Raw genomic sequence first — 15,315 nt, forward strand, 5'->3', positions numbered from 1 at the left:
GTCTCATTAACTTGCTGACTATTACAGCAGGTTCATTTTCATTGAAGTATAAAATTGGTTTCTCATGCACTAAGATAAAAAACAGTTTTTACATTTTAACTTTAGAAAAATATTTATTTTATAATGTTGTAACAGCAATACAACATTTTTGTCTCTATAATAGGGGTGCTCATGCCGACTCTACCAAGTTCATAAAAAGTGTTTATAGTATTATCATATCTATAACAAAATTATTTGCACTATGCTAATGTCCATAGCAAACATGCTGTTTTTCGTAAATTTACAGATGAATATGTAAAATGTATACACATTTAATAAATATTAAATGTAAATTGCAGCTGTCAAATAACAAGTCTGAAGTCGAGTTAAATTGTGAGAATCGTACATCAAATTAAATTTGATTTTTACAATTTAATTGGACTTCAGACTTGTTATCCTCATAATATAGTCTGGGAATAATAGAGGTAGAATATATCTATTCACACCTTCGATTATCTAGAAGTTTTGTCAGCCACCATATGCATCACTTTGTTGCTAGCACATTATGCAATGAAAAAAATACCATTTATATTGCCAGTACATGGGCATGTAATAAACTCAGTACTCCTTCATGTTTTCTACCTAAATCTGTGTCATAAATGAAAAAAGCATGGTCTCTAGAAAGCCCATATATTTTTGGGTCATAGGCAATGGCAGTTACCTCAAATCAGAATGCTGAGTATCCAACTTGGTATTAGGATTCATAGGATTACATATTATTACAGGTATTCATAGGATTACAGCTTTATAGCTCATCTAAGTGAAGTATCATTAATACTAAATCGAACAACATCATATCCAAAATTATAGTAGCAGTCAATATTTTTTATTTTTTGTTATTTTAGAAAAGTTTCTAGAAGTTCTAAACTCTGGATATTGTTTCCCATAAAACCTCAGTGTTTCCTATTGTGAACAGATGCTTGAACACATATAAGGAAACAGCTAAAATTATTTACAAAGTTTGGAAATAGTCTTCTCTTTATCACAAAGCTCTTACTTCGCTTACATGGTTATATTATTGTTGCTTCCTTAGATGCTTTGTACTTATAGAGAAGTGAAATGGTTGCTCAAATTAAAGTAACAGGAATTCAAGCTTTGCCATTCAATCTCTTATATAGAGCCATTTGTCATTTCCAAGCATGTCTCTCAGCTGTCGGTTAAATGGTTCAAAGAATTCATCCAGCATGGCAATTGTGTCTGATAGCATTGGCTTGGAGGTAGGAGCTGAGGCAGCCTTGGGAGGCGGGTAATTGTACTCAAGGCCAATGAAGTCAAAAACTTCCTGCATGACTGTGCCTGAGCTTTCCAAGTATTCCTCTATTTTGACAAAGTATGTCTATAAAAACAGAAATGCAGTTAATACAATTGTTTACGCTTAGGTTCTGAGATAGCTTTGAGTTTTTAGACGGCGAAAAATTAAATTTTGAAGTTTAGTAAAAATTGTGATATACAACATTCTTATCTGAAGAAAAACGTCTGATAAAATATTTTGCAAACTGTCTCCTGCTGTTATTGGTCTATTATTTCAGTTTATAATATTGAAAATAATTGATAAAACAATCATTTTGCAATCTTCAGAAGGTGCAATGGCATGTTAAAGTTTTTTAAGACGGTTTTTTCGATTTCAACTAGATTTACAATTTTTTTCTATTTCAAACTAGTTTTCCAATTAAAGTTTGACCGGAAATTAATTATAATGCTAGATAAAAATAAAACATAGCAAACAACATTGGCTTGGCAACATTGATAGTTAAAACAGCAAAAGAGGTTTGTGGTACCCCTTTTCAAGTTAGCGGTAGTTGGTTGCGTGAGCGTTGGAAATCCTGTATCAGAAATTGCAAAATTGTTTATTAAGACTTAGTTTTAGCTAACAAGTTTTTTAATGCCAAGTGAAAAAAAATATTATGAGGTTTTGAAATTTGTTTGGCAAAGTTTCTCAAAATTTATGAAAATTTAAGACATATTCAAAATGGACTGCTATTGCGGTCAATGCTGAAACGAAGTTTAGAATTTTTTCTGCATTCATTCTAACAACATATGAAAATACTGTGATCTGCTCACTATACAGTGTTTAGTTAAAATTTGACTAATTTCCTTAAGCTATGTAGACAAATTTTGAAGAAAAGATTGTGTAAAACAGTTAAATTCAAACATTTGGATAGCAAGTAAACCAATTTTATTTAATCGTTTTAACAAAATTTGCTGCTATATAGGTTGCAATTTTGGTAAGTTGAGTTAAGCTGCACCTATTAAATTTGCAAAATAGCGATAGCAAGTTATCAAACTCAATGCCACGTGTGTTTTTGTCATTTTGAAGTTACCTATATTTAGGCCAATCAAGTATGCTCTTTCAAAATCTGAACTCTACTTAGCTATTAGAAGCTTAAAACAGCAAAAATTTGCCTTGCAACACCGTTGCTATGCAGCACAGAAATAAGGAAACATGGCGTCACATAAGTCGCACGCCCCTCTTTTCATTAACACAATTGATAATGAAGATATAAATGATGCTTTCGAAGAACACTTTGGCAATTTAACTGATGCAGAATTATCTGATAAAGCAGAAAGTTTTGATTTAAATGATTTTCCATCTTCGATTAGTGCCAAAGATGATTATGAAAAAATAATGGCACAGTCAGAAGAGCAAGAAGTTGTTAAGAGTTCAGACTACGATAGGAACTTTTATTCACGAAAGTAAACTTCGCGCTGGTAACAAAAAATTTGACCTTCCTAAACACTTTTTTGTAAATGTTCCTGTAAATTTGGTCTAGGAGGCTCCAAGTGTAAAACTTAAATTGAGAGCAATGAAATCAGTCTTTGCAGATATGCTTGCTCTGAACCATCCTGTACTGAGTTAAATATTGTTATCTTATCAAAGTTTGAATGAGGATTTCATGCGATTAAGCACACAATTTTTAAAAAAAAACCTGGTTATCCATTTGGAGAGAAAGCTAGGACTGAGTATATAAACACCAAAGTAAGCCGATATGCAGAGTTTTGTTTCCATGTATGCACCCATACATGTATCAACATGCTAGACAAGATTGTAAATCACTGAAAGTCAGTCCAGTCAATTATTCTATAAAAGCTAAATCGTGGAAGAAAAACTAGTATCACATATGAGCAGTCCGTATGCCCGTCATCAAAGACTCATGGAAAATTTATTGCAAAAGCACAGTTCAGTGCTACCTGGTAGATAGAATGGAATATCCAGAGAAACTACAGAAGTGTTGCTTTTACACATGACTAAAATACGTGTACTGCCAATATTGTGAAGCAAGTTCTAATTCTGAATTTTTGAAAGTCAGCGTCTCTAGCTTTAAACAACTGTGGAAGTACAGTAGCTGTTCTCTGGAGTACGCTGCTGTAAACCCATGTCAAATCTGCGCTGGACAGATGACTGAAGAAAAAGTAGCAGTGAAGTAGCCATAACCAGCAACATATATTGTCCTCTGATTTGATATGGATTATTACTAATATGAATCATTACTAACGGAAATATTTTAATTTAATTATTTGGATTTAGAATTAAGTTTCATTGTATTTCCTATAAAGTGAAAGGTATTTTTATGTTACATATTACAATATTCTTGTTTGGTATCAAATCAATTTTTTTGCAGTCAACACTGTTTAGTTATCAACTTGTATCTAATATTATCTATAGATATTAATTAATTAGAACTTTCTAATTTAAATATTCAAATTTAGCATAATATTCTGTCCTGAATAGTATGTATTTGTAGATTTATAGCCAAATTTAGTAGTGGCTGCTAAAGTGATTATAGTTGAAAACAAATAGTTACATGTATGTCATTCATAACTTTAAATGTGATTTTCTCGGATTTGCGTTTCAATCGTTTTTTCAAAAGATACATGTAAACTTTCGACTATAAAATCAGTTTTAACCAACATAAAAAAACCTTTTTCTGCAAAATTTTTTTAATATTTTTCTTTGTTAAACTGAAAAAATATCTAACTTTTGATAATTTCCAACTTAACCACACTTTCTCAGATCTTGACCAATATTTTCTTCCAATTTTTAAAGTTAATGATCATATACATGTAAGTTCAACTAAAATTCTAACTATTTTTATTTTGCGCAGGCAGATCTAAAGTTATAAAAAGGTTTAATGATTAGTCTACCAACACGAGAAAGGCTGATTTGTCTGAGAACATAGGTTAAGTGTGTTGAGTAGCAGCCATCATAGAGTATCCGTGTCTCATCTAGAGCAGCGGTCTTGAAGACAATGTTGTGACCAAAAACACATACAGCAGGTCCATTCTCGGTCATGCAACTCTTTGCTTGCTCTATCCCAGCACTCATAGCCTCATGTAAAACTTGATTTCCAACAGTAGTCAAGTCTGTTCCTGCCTATTAAAAAAATGGTGCTTACATGATTGTACTTACTACTTTAGCAATATAAGAAAGGCTTCAGTATGCTGTCAATATGAGTAAACTAGTAGAAGCCATATCACCTTCATTACTCACATGGTTTTATAAAACCTCACATAAAAACTTGAAATCACAGGCCAAAGAATTTTAATTAGAAGGCTGCCCTTAGCTTATGCTTATGTAACTTACACAGTGTACCAGTTTAACTGCAAATGCAAATTGTGAAACAGATGAATAACGCATCAGAGATTTTGAATCTGCTGCCATGCATAGGAAAATAAATTATGTACTTATCATCATAGAATGTTTACTTCCGCAGAGTCAAAGCAGTTAGGCTGAGTAGGTGGACATCATAATTTGTTTCTATATGCTGTCACTTTAATAAAGAACTGAACACTCAATATCAGTCTAATCTAATGTCTTCCAAAATTTTCATAATATTTCTTCACAATTAACTTGGTGGCTTTTATGGCGGTTAATAATTTTATAGTACATTCAACATTTTGTTCAAACTAATAGCATAAAAACTCTCTGGCATAATGTTAATAGATTTTTCATACCTAATCTTCGCAACAACAAAAAAGTGGTTTAAAGCCAATATAAACTGTTTTAAATGTTGCAATAGCAGCTCAACAAAATAGTAAAGCACTCTCATTTTTATTCATGTCACAAATCAAGTAGTTAGTATGAAATAGGTACAAAAATGTTGATTCGCAAATAAAGCCATCAGTTTGCATGTGTTAGTTGAACTGCATAACTAGGTTACAAACAGAACAAACAGTATTATGATGGAATTGTCTGCCAACAAATTAATTCTTTTAATAGATCAACTATCTCCAATATTGTTGAAAAAGAAGATAACCCTAGAAAAGTAGTTTTCTCATGTGTATTTGAGTAAATGCTGAGATATCACACTCTACAATTAGATCACATAGCTTTTTATATATTTTGTGACAGAAAACAATAACTCTTTGTCTTTATTTAAAAAAAAAGAAAAGATTTTAAAATCTATGAAGTCGCTTCACCCTTTATAAACAAATGCCAAATATTTGTTTTGTATGACTGTAGTTATCTTACCATGATGTGTGGATAGAAGTATTCCGCTATAGCTCTGTCAGTTGGATTTTTCATCGTGATTATGAATCTTTCATTCACCGAATCCATGAAGTGAAGCCTAGATGTTAGAAGGTCCAAAAATAAACTACCAAAAAAGTATCCAACCTAAAAAATACACTGCTCTTATATGCAGAGTTATCTTCACTTGATAAAATATATTGCCTATTATTGCAGTTCAGATACTATGAAGAGCTTATAGGTCTAATAATGAGAAAATATACTCAAGACTACTGAAACTTGCCCCAGAGGTTGTAATGCAATGTTCACAGTGCAAATAATAGTTCTTATGGCTCTTCGCTGCTCCAACAGAACTCAAAGGTAAAGACTCAAAGTATCCTGGAGCTGTTGTGTCCCGCAGTTGTTCAAGTGGACAAACATCTGTAATAATTAGCACGAAACCTAATGATTAGGTTTAGGAAGAAATACAACATTCACAGTAAGTTATATTTGTAGTTCAGATGTGCTATATAATATACAAATCATTGATTGTAAGTGTAGTGGAGTACACATTTTATAGATTATATGTATTTTAGACTACATATCTCCAATTATCCATAAGTGTATCCTATACTGGTTTGCGTTAAAATACTGGTCAAATGCACTGTTTATAGGAGAGCATAAAATAGATTCACTACATTCATTAGGAAGATGGCCATCGGATGCAACTACTAGATTCAATCTGCATCTTTAAATTGATGAGAAAATTATACATGTCACTATGCTTTTATTAGTTAATATTAAACATAAAAACTACTGCACTGGAATCTAGAATAGTTTAATTTTATTATAAGATAATTTTGGTCAATCATCAAATTTATGTGCAATACATTAATGTCATCATCTTTATCTTATTGTCGATGATATGCTAATATATTGAAAATGATGGTGAATAACAATAACTGTATTGAGGTGGTCTAGTTTGCATCACATCTAAGACAAACTAAAGGAGGTGGATGAACATGAAAGTATGTTGATTAAAATGATTAAAGGGAGAAAAATGAAATAAATCCTATAAAGCTCTGCCTGACCAAACCTAAAAAAATCATAGAGCTAGGAAAACAACGAAAAACTTTCTGTACACCGTGTCAAAGACCACCTGCGGAAAAGCAAAATTGTAGTGGCAAAGTTTTTTTGAGGTAGCTATTAATGCTGCTTGCAATGCCTGCTTCTGTAAATTTGACACTAAAGTAAGCATTGTGGATTACTTGCTTCACTTGTATAATTTAAGACAAGTTACTAATGGGTGTACTAAAATATGCAAAAAAATACAGCTGGTAAGAAGAGAAGATACTTATGTCACTAAGGATTAAAGCAAAAATTAATAGAAGATCAATAACATTTGATGGTTATTTTTGCTATACAATCAATGCAGAGTTTTGATTGAAAACAATAGGAAACAAAGATACTACGAAAAAGAAGATTGAAGTAGACTGAGGAGCAGATTGTGCAGAAAAGTAGCTGCAGAGTTCAATACCTGAGAATAGAAAGACTAAGGTCAGCAGTTAATATGTAGTGATCCAGAGCTCAGAACTAAAGAATTAGAATAAGCAATAAAACAGAGCTGTATAAGCTGAGGAAAGAAACTGCTGAAATTGTTGAGATTATGTGGTTGTAAGAAATGCGTGTACGATTGCTGCAGCATTGGGTGTAGTGGAACAGTTGGAGGAGGTAAAGCCATATGTTGGCTATATAGAAGCACATGAAAACAGACAGCAAACAGTACTTACTCAAACTTGGTTATGTACATGTAATAAAACTGTGTGTCTATTCGCTAAACACTAATTGACGTTTTATTAACTCTCCATGTTTTATATTACTCACCAGTATTACTAACCAGGATTTTATTATACATTAACTACTATTACTATTGGCATAAATATTACCCTTGTTTTGCTTATTACTATTGCCGCTACTATTACTACTTTTATTGCTGCTACTATTACTACTATTCCGGCAGCTACGATTATATTTATTTAGTATCATTTCTATTAATGTGTCTCTCTCTAAGTACTATTTTCTGAGAGAACATGGGCAATTATGGTTCTCCCCAACTTCCACAGTCATGACTATTTTGTACAATATTTAAACTGTAGTTTTCTATAACCTTTTTTTAGTTGTTTTTGACACCATCTCTAGATGGCTGGCTCACAGAAGAGCTCATTTGCTCTATGTCAGGGTTTGTTTTTAGTGCTGCAGAGTTGCTAGCCACCTTTCTCATTTGCGCTGGAGTTGGGATGAGTAACCATTTTTCTCGCCGATGACCTGATTAGATTTTCCCCAGGGGAGAACTATGGTTAGATGCCAATTAATGTTACTAGTTCCTTACACGACAGTCTACAGTAACAAATTGTAAAATGTTATAAGTGATACAAATCATTAAATGATGACTGATAGGTTCAACTGACTAGTTATGATCTTTCCAGCGTTGTCCATGAATATATCGGCGTATCTGGCTGTAACAGCAGGATGTCGCCTGATCCATCGAGATATTTCACGTGTACCACTTCGCGGGAATCCTAGCAGTATAATTCGAGCTGTGCACAACATCTCCGAACTAAATATAAAACATCAAATTATAAAAAGATAAAATACAAGTTCAATGCATCAAAAAACATTTTTTTCCTTGTACTTAGTATACAGTAGACGCTCCGTACAACATACAGTATAACATAAACCTCTTATAACCTAGATTTCACGGGACGTAAATAATTCATGTGACATGTTCGCTTCGTATTATGTGAAGGTTTTCATAAAACACACTGCGTGAAGTTGATGAAAGTTGTCAAATTTGAGTTGAATAGAAAACCCCCATAATTTGCCTCAAAGGATTATTTTCTTTTTTTGCTGCACATTAGAGAGAAAAGGACGTTTAGGGGTTTTTCTATTATATGCCCTTGCAACCTTGCGGTCAAGCATTTTCTGAAAGCTTATTGGGTGTGTCAAGAAACAAAGATTAATACATGTAGCTGTACAATTGATGCAATTGTACGATCGATTGGTGGAGGTGTTGGAGTGTCAGTCTATCAATCTGAATATCATATGTCTGATTTTTGTTAGACCAATTTATTATATTGAGATATGACCCTAGCTTCAAAAAAAGACCGACACCACTTTGATGATAGTAAATGTATATTTTCGTTTTGCTTTACGTTTGATATAACCAACATTTTTTTATTTTTACCATAAAGTTTGCTGTCTAGAAAAAATTTGAAAAAATTTATCCAAGTTGAACTTATAGCTGTGTGCATCCTTTACAAATTTGAAAAGTAAATTTGAATTTAAAATTTAACATTACCATAATGATGAGCTGTAAACCAAATTACAGTGAGAAAAAAGTAGGAAGTTGCCAATATAAACCAACAATATCACAGTTACTGTGCTGCCACCAAATTAAAATGTTGTGTGCAGTTTTTAGTATTTAAAGCCCCAAATTGGTCATTTAGGAATGATCTTGTACCAGATTGGGGAATTTACAATTATGTTATTGTTTCATATAACATAAAGTTTCTATGGTGTGAAGGTTTTTGAAGAGCATTATTTACATGTATGACATAGTCTTTTTTAAATATGTATACAAAATGTATATAGAAATATATATGCATATACCACATTATGTATGTAAATTCATATACAGTGCACCCTCAGAATACGATTACCCTGATATACGATTTTTTTACCTACGAAGTTGAACACGGTGAGGTTTTCACTTCATTATATGAATATTGCTTCACTCTACAAATTCAAGAAAGTTGTCATCTGAGTTCAAATTTGGCAGCCGGTGGGCTTATACATATATTGAAATAATAAAGATACTAAAATGTAAGAGCAAATATTCATTTTCAGTGTTATACTAGTATTTACTATATAATTTTATTCAGCATACCCATATAACTACAAGTATCTATATTTAAATTTTTATCTATGGAATCTGAGATCAATAAAAACATTACAGGATAAAGGAAAAATTAATTTCCATGACGAAAGAGTTGGAGATCATGAATGAATAGAAAAAATGCACCTGTATTATTAATATTGCCGAGGAATATGGTCGCAATCGATCAAAAATTGCAACTATTATTAAAAACAGAGAATCCAATAAAGCAAGCACAGAGAAGAGCTTATGACTGGTGACTTGAAGGAGTTGGAGAACATGCACAAAATCAAAATTTAGGAAGAGCAACTATTTAGTGGTGGCAAGGAAGTAGAAGAAACAGAAAAACATGCATTGGCAAAATTCAAGGAAGCTATAAGTTGCTATGAAAACCTTACTAGGTTCATTGAAAACAAACATCTAGAAAAAGTTCTCACATGTCGTGTTATGAACAATGTTAATGAAAGGTGTTCGAGCTATTTGAGGGAATTTTTGGTAGTTGTCAGAAATAAAAGTTTTCAAAATAAAAGTTTCAAAAAGGACAGATGATAACAATGAATCTAACACAAAAGCTAGAGAGGAAAGCACACCTTAAAAAGTGCTATTATATTAGGGCTTTAACTTTTTTTATTTCAAGTGCTTAATTTACTAATGTTAATGTGGACTGGTACATGAAAAAAGTATTACACGATGCATGTATAATGCACATCATTATCTATCTTTTTTGTGTGTCGTGTTTTTCATGTTTTATTTATTTGATTTTGTTTCATTATACATGTATCTCATGTTTAATCATGTTTGCTTTATTTTCATTTTATGTTTCATTTTATTTTATGTTTAACTTATTTCATTCTATATCTGGATTTTTTAATCAATTTCTGTAGGCGAGCCTGTTTTCTGTTGCGTGATTACAAATCATCATATGTATGTAACTCATATATAACTAGCTAATCAAAATAGCTGTCATCTCCACATTTACTTCTAGAAATTGCTAGAATCCTGCCTTCTAGGGTATAAATACGTTTAAACTTCTGTATGTATGGTTACATTGATTATTGTGCACATTTCATACTAGACATACTACAACTTTCTCTGAATTATTTTATAAGCATTAGCTAGCAATGGTCTGCATTGCAACAGCATTTACATTTATAGTGAACCAGCAAGCATCATCCTCAATAAGCAATAAAGTAGGCAGTGTTCTACACTGCACCAACTTAGCTTGTTTTTTAGCACTCTCTGCACCATCAGGAAAGCTGCGTCTCTTTGACCATTTCTGTATCTCATGACCCAAAAGTCATAAGCTTTTGTTTGAGACCAGTGAAAAATTGGAGTTGCGATCTCTTCTACGGGAATAGACAATTTCTTTTAGCTTGCTAAAAAGTTACATTTCATTATGTATTAAATTTATTTTTAGTGTACAGTGACATCATTAGCAATGATACGCTTTTTTGTCCTTTCTGCTCTACTCGCTACATGTACCAGCTCAAGTCACGTAACTCCAAAGGTACTAATATGTACTTACTGTACCGTAAATAAAATTTCAATTTTCTTTTCAATGGCTATTAAATGTTCAAGTGTGCAAAAGGGCGCTTTCAAGAACTGCATTGCTCAGTCTATCTAATTAATTTGAAAATAGTATTAACTAAAAAAGTTAAATTTTATAGCAAAAGCGCAGACAGAAACTGATAAGTGATAAAATTTTAGTGATAAGAAGTTGAAATTCAGTAAAATGGTTAAAAATATGTATTTAAACTTAGTTTAAGAAATGTGTTCAAGTAGACTAAACTTATTAGATGTGAATTTAATTTTTATGGTTTATTGTATATGTATGTCTTGAAGGTAAAAACTCCTTACCATTCGTAATGCACTTGGTACACGCATTACAATCTTACAATTTATTGCTGATCACGACCTCTAAATACATTAAATACATTACATTTACTGCAGGAAACTATAGTTACTAAAGTTAGCATAATATTTTGTTACTAAGTTTCAATATGCACAACATTGTTAGACAACTTTGACGATTTTTACCAGAAGATGTTTGCATTGTATAATTACAATGGTCTCTATACCCTTACATACAAATTTTTCACCATGCGATGCTAAGCCTGAAAGGGATCAACATCATATCAGATCGTGAACTGTATGTAAATACTAGCTGTGCTACTCGGCGTTGCCAGGGTATTTAAAATCAGCTTGTAAACAATAATAGGTAATAAGAATTGCCTGTCAATTGCTATTAGCCTGGCACAATGCTAATGGATAATTTGAGTAAGCTCATTAATAAGAGCTACCGGTTCTCATAACGTTGCACTATAACTTTGCATCCTGACGGAAAACGATAGTGTATTTGCTCCCATATATCGACATATATAGCCTACTGAATTCATCAAGCTTGTGTGACTAAATTAGTAAACCAAATAGCAAATAGCAAATAGCAAACCAAATAGTTTGAGACTAAATAATCTGCGAAACAGATTTTTTGTTCCAAGATTTTAATAGCTATAGCTGGAACGACACACCAACTTTAAAAAAAAAAAATATATATATATATATTTATATATGTATATATTTATTCATATGTTTATTCATCCCGACTAGAGAATTGTAAATTACATCTTTATCGCACTACTCTTAGCAATATTTGTTGTTGGATGCTTGATACGTAAACTATTTTTAATTTAATACACAAATATACATTTATATATATATATATATATATATTTAGTATGCTTACATATAGAAAAAAATATATATTTATATATACAGTATATGTAATACAGTATACATATATATACTGTACATGTATAATTATATATAAATATACGTTAGTGTATATATATATAAATCTATATATAAATATATAAATATAGAGTCATCTATTCTTAGATATAAATATATATACATACATCTATTTGTAAATTATTAAAAATAGTAATGAAATAACTTTCTAATAATTTGTAAACCGTTCATAGCTGCAACAAAATTTGTTGAGGAACTGATTAAAAGACTGAGATTCACAGACATTTTGTCTATATAAAGTTGCATGTACAATCCACCCTCAGGATACGATTATTCTGATGTACAATTCTTTCACCTTAGGAAATAAAACAACATGATTTTCTTACTTCTTCGTACAAATACAACACACAAGACGAATTTTTGTGCGTAAAACGGTAATATTTTCTCTTTCAACTTAGTAGCAAAGTTGGAATGGCGATCATTTCAACCAAAAAGTCACTTGTCAGACAACTTATCTCAACTTGCTAAAAAATCCATTTCATTACAAAAACAACATTGTTTGAGCTTTCTTGCCAAATTTTGTTAAAAATGGTTTTAATGAGATCGGCTAAAACAATATTGGAAACGAAGCCAGATACTAATAAGTGACAGAATTTTAGTGACAAAAAGGGGAAATTTAATAAAATAGTTAAAAAATACATACTAAAACTTAGCTTCAACTTTATATTTAGTAAGCTTAACTCATTCAAAGGGAATTCAAAGTGTATGTTATGCATACAATTGGCCTTGAAAGTACATGTATGAACTCTCCACTGTACGCACTGCACATGATGCATTGCATCGTAACATTTCAATGCATATCATAGCCATTAAATGATGATTTTTAAGATGACTTTTACCTAGGGATGTGTGCATTATATAATCACTATGAATTCTATTATAGCCCTAAATACAAAATTTTCACCATACAGTGCTAACTATGGAATGAATTAAATACATGCTCTGAGGTTGCATTGTATATCAGTTCAACCGATTCTCATATTCTATAAAACTGAAACAACCAAAAATCATAGTTTGATAGTTACTTGCTTTAATTTTTAGAAAGCAAAAATATGTTTATTTTACTATTTATTTAAACCCATTAGTAATTTAAAAGTGATGAACTCACTCTCCACTTTTAATGCTAGCCAGTACATCACTGTCACATGGTGAGCTCAGACATCGGCTGAAACAAGTGGCATTTGGAAACTCAGACAGAATGCTGCCTCGGTCACAATTGGCTGGTACACCGACTGTAATTGGATATACTTCTGTTGGTAACTCCTGGAAAAATTGGTTTATTGGACACCAATGTTTTGCAGTTTGTTTTTTTTATAAAATTTGACAGTTTCTAATTAATGCTTCAGAGTTTTTAAGTTCAATTCAATAATTGAGTCAATACTTCTATTGAATATTGAATATTGAGTCAATACTTCTATTGAATATTACATTTTCGTAACACTAAGTTTGTGCTTTATTATTGTTTTTACAACTAGTCAACATTGGTTATAGAATTTAACCACCTTTATTCAGCCAATGTTTTATAGTCTAAATATGTAGTTGCCATGAGCTTACATATACTTTCTCAAGCCAACAACCTTTTCAACATATTAGTAACAAAGCGATGCATATGATGGCCTACAGAAATATTAGACATGAGTACATTGGAAGGGATGCTACATTGAGTCAATTAGAATAAGGATCGTCTTTTAGCTTATTCAGTTTACACAAATGCAACATTTGGATAAACTGGACATATTCATATTATAAAATTAATTGCAAATGTAGTAAAAAATGAGCATGTTTATATCTTATGTTTTGTATTTTTATATAGCTTATGAAACTAATTTTAGTCAATGGAATGATTGTAATTTCAATATTTTTCTCATAGCTTTGTTAAAATCTAAGCAAATTAAAACTAGAAAAATTGGCATAAAAGATTGTTGGTAGTTGCTCAATATTAGAATATAACTGTATTTTTTTAATACTTTGACAAAATGTGTAGAAAATTTTAACATGTCAAATGAGGATCAACAACCTAAAGCTAATGTCAACAAAAAGGTAACACATCTTAGCTTACTTAAAATTACTTGAAACATATTTTTAACTTCCGTAAAAACACCTAAAAAAAAAATTTTTTATTACCTAGCAAACCTTTCTGCACTTGTTTTAGAAAATGTCTATATATAAATACCCAAGTTCCATCATTAGCATCGCGCCTGACTCTCCGTCCTGATAACTCGGCATCCTTGACATCTTTGACATCAACCATTTGCTCAGCTGATAACGACTGGGTGTGGAAGCTTTTAGCAGACACCTGCATACTCATTACTATAATGCTGCTGATAACAAGCAGTGTAAGAAGAAGGAGCAAGAAGCTGAGAGCTTTTTGACATAGAAACCGTTTCTTCCAACCTGTGAGAGAGTGCATCTATCAGTCATAGACCATTTTGGCTATGTCAATCACAGAGCAAAATTTTGATCCATCACAAAATAAATATCAACAAACAAAACTACAATTATACTAATAACTGAGAATTGCAGAATGTCACGTTGATTGAATTGTATATGCATAGAATATTACTAGAATATCAGTTTAATAACCTATACAAACTGCAGTTAAATGCATTTCTATAGTTTCTTAAATAAATCTTTATTGTTTTCTATAGAAAAATAGAGTACAGTATAGTAATTATGCTTACCCATTCTGCACAACTGTAACAGACGAGAAGATAAAACTCTAGTCCCAGAAGTAGAGTTACTGCTTTGGCGAACACTAAGAAAACAATTTGATGAAAACTGTCAAGTGATGTTTTATATTCAGTTTTGTGTGCAGCAAAGGAGCAAAGAGCAAATAGTCAATACTAATGTGAAATAACTAACCAGACTAGAAAATGTATAAAATGGCTAACAAATGTCAAGTATTTTGACTCTTAGTGGTTAACCTTGAAGATAACAAATGAAGCAAACATTAGATTCAACACTATATTATACTGTTGCACTGTTATGTTTGGATGTAGCAATTACTCATGCAAAAGCAGCCATCCAATCACATAACTGTTATTGCTGAGAATAAGCCAGGCTGAACTAGAGTGAGCAAAGGCGTGGT

General features: G+C 31.6%; 1 protein-coding gene across 1 annotated transcript; it reads right to left on the minus strand.

Moving 5' to 3' along the window:
* Positions 1-341: 341 nt before the first annotated feature.
* Positions 342-15,075, minus strand: LOC137400180 (uncharacterized). Its single transcript, XM_068086499.1, has 8 exons — positions 14,909-15,075; positions 14,401-14,621; positions 13,336-13,490; positions 7,954-8,102; positions 5,790-5,926; positions 5,510-5,653; positions 4,187-4,411; positions 342-1,375 (listed from the first exon to the last, which is right to left on the minus strand). The coding sequence occupies exons 1-8, from the start codon at positions 14,910-14,912 to the stop codon at positions 1,142-1,144; spliced, it is 1,269 nt and encodes a 422-aa protein (XP_067942600.1). The 5' UTR covers positions 14,913-15,075; the 3' UTR covers positions 342-1,141.
* Positions 15,076-15,315: the final 240 nt, after the last annotated feature.

The sequence above is a fragment of the Watersipora subatra genome, chromosome 7 (genome assembly GCF_963576615.1).
Source record: "Watersipora subatra chromosome 7, tzWatSuba1.1, whole genome shotgun sequence".
Lineage (NCBI taxonomy): Eukaryota > Metazoa > Bryozoa > Gymnolaemata > Cheilostomatida > Watersiporidae > Watersipora > Watersipora subatra.

Coding starts and splice junctions, on each gene's coding strand:
- LOC137400180 (XM_068086499.1), bottom strand. Junction 5,654..5,789: donor ATTGCATTACAACCTCTGGG/GCAAGTTTCAGT, acceptor TGTATTTTTTAG/GTTGGATACTTTTTTGGTAG. Junction 1,376..4,186: donor GACAAATCAGCCTTTCTCGT/GTTGGTAGACTA, acceptor CTGTTTTTATAG/ACATACTTTGTCAAAATAGA.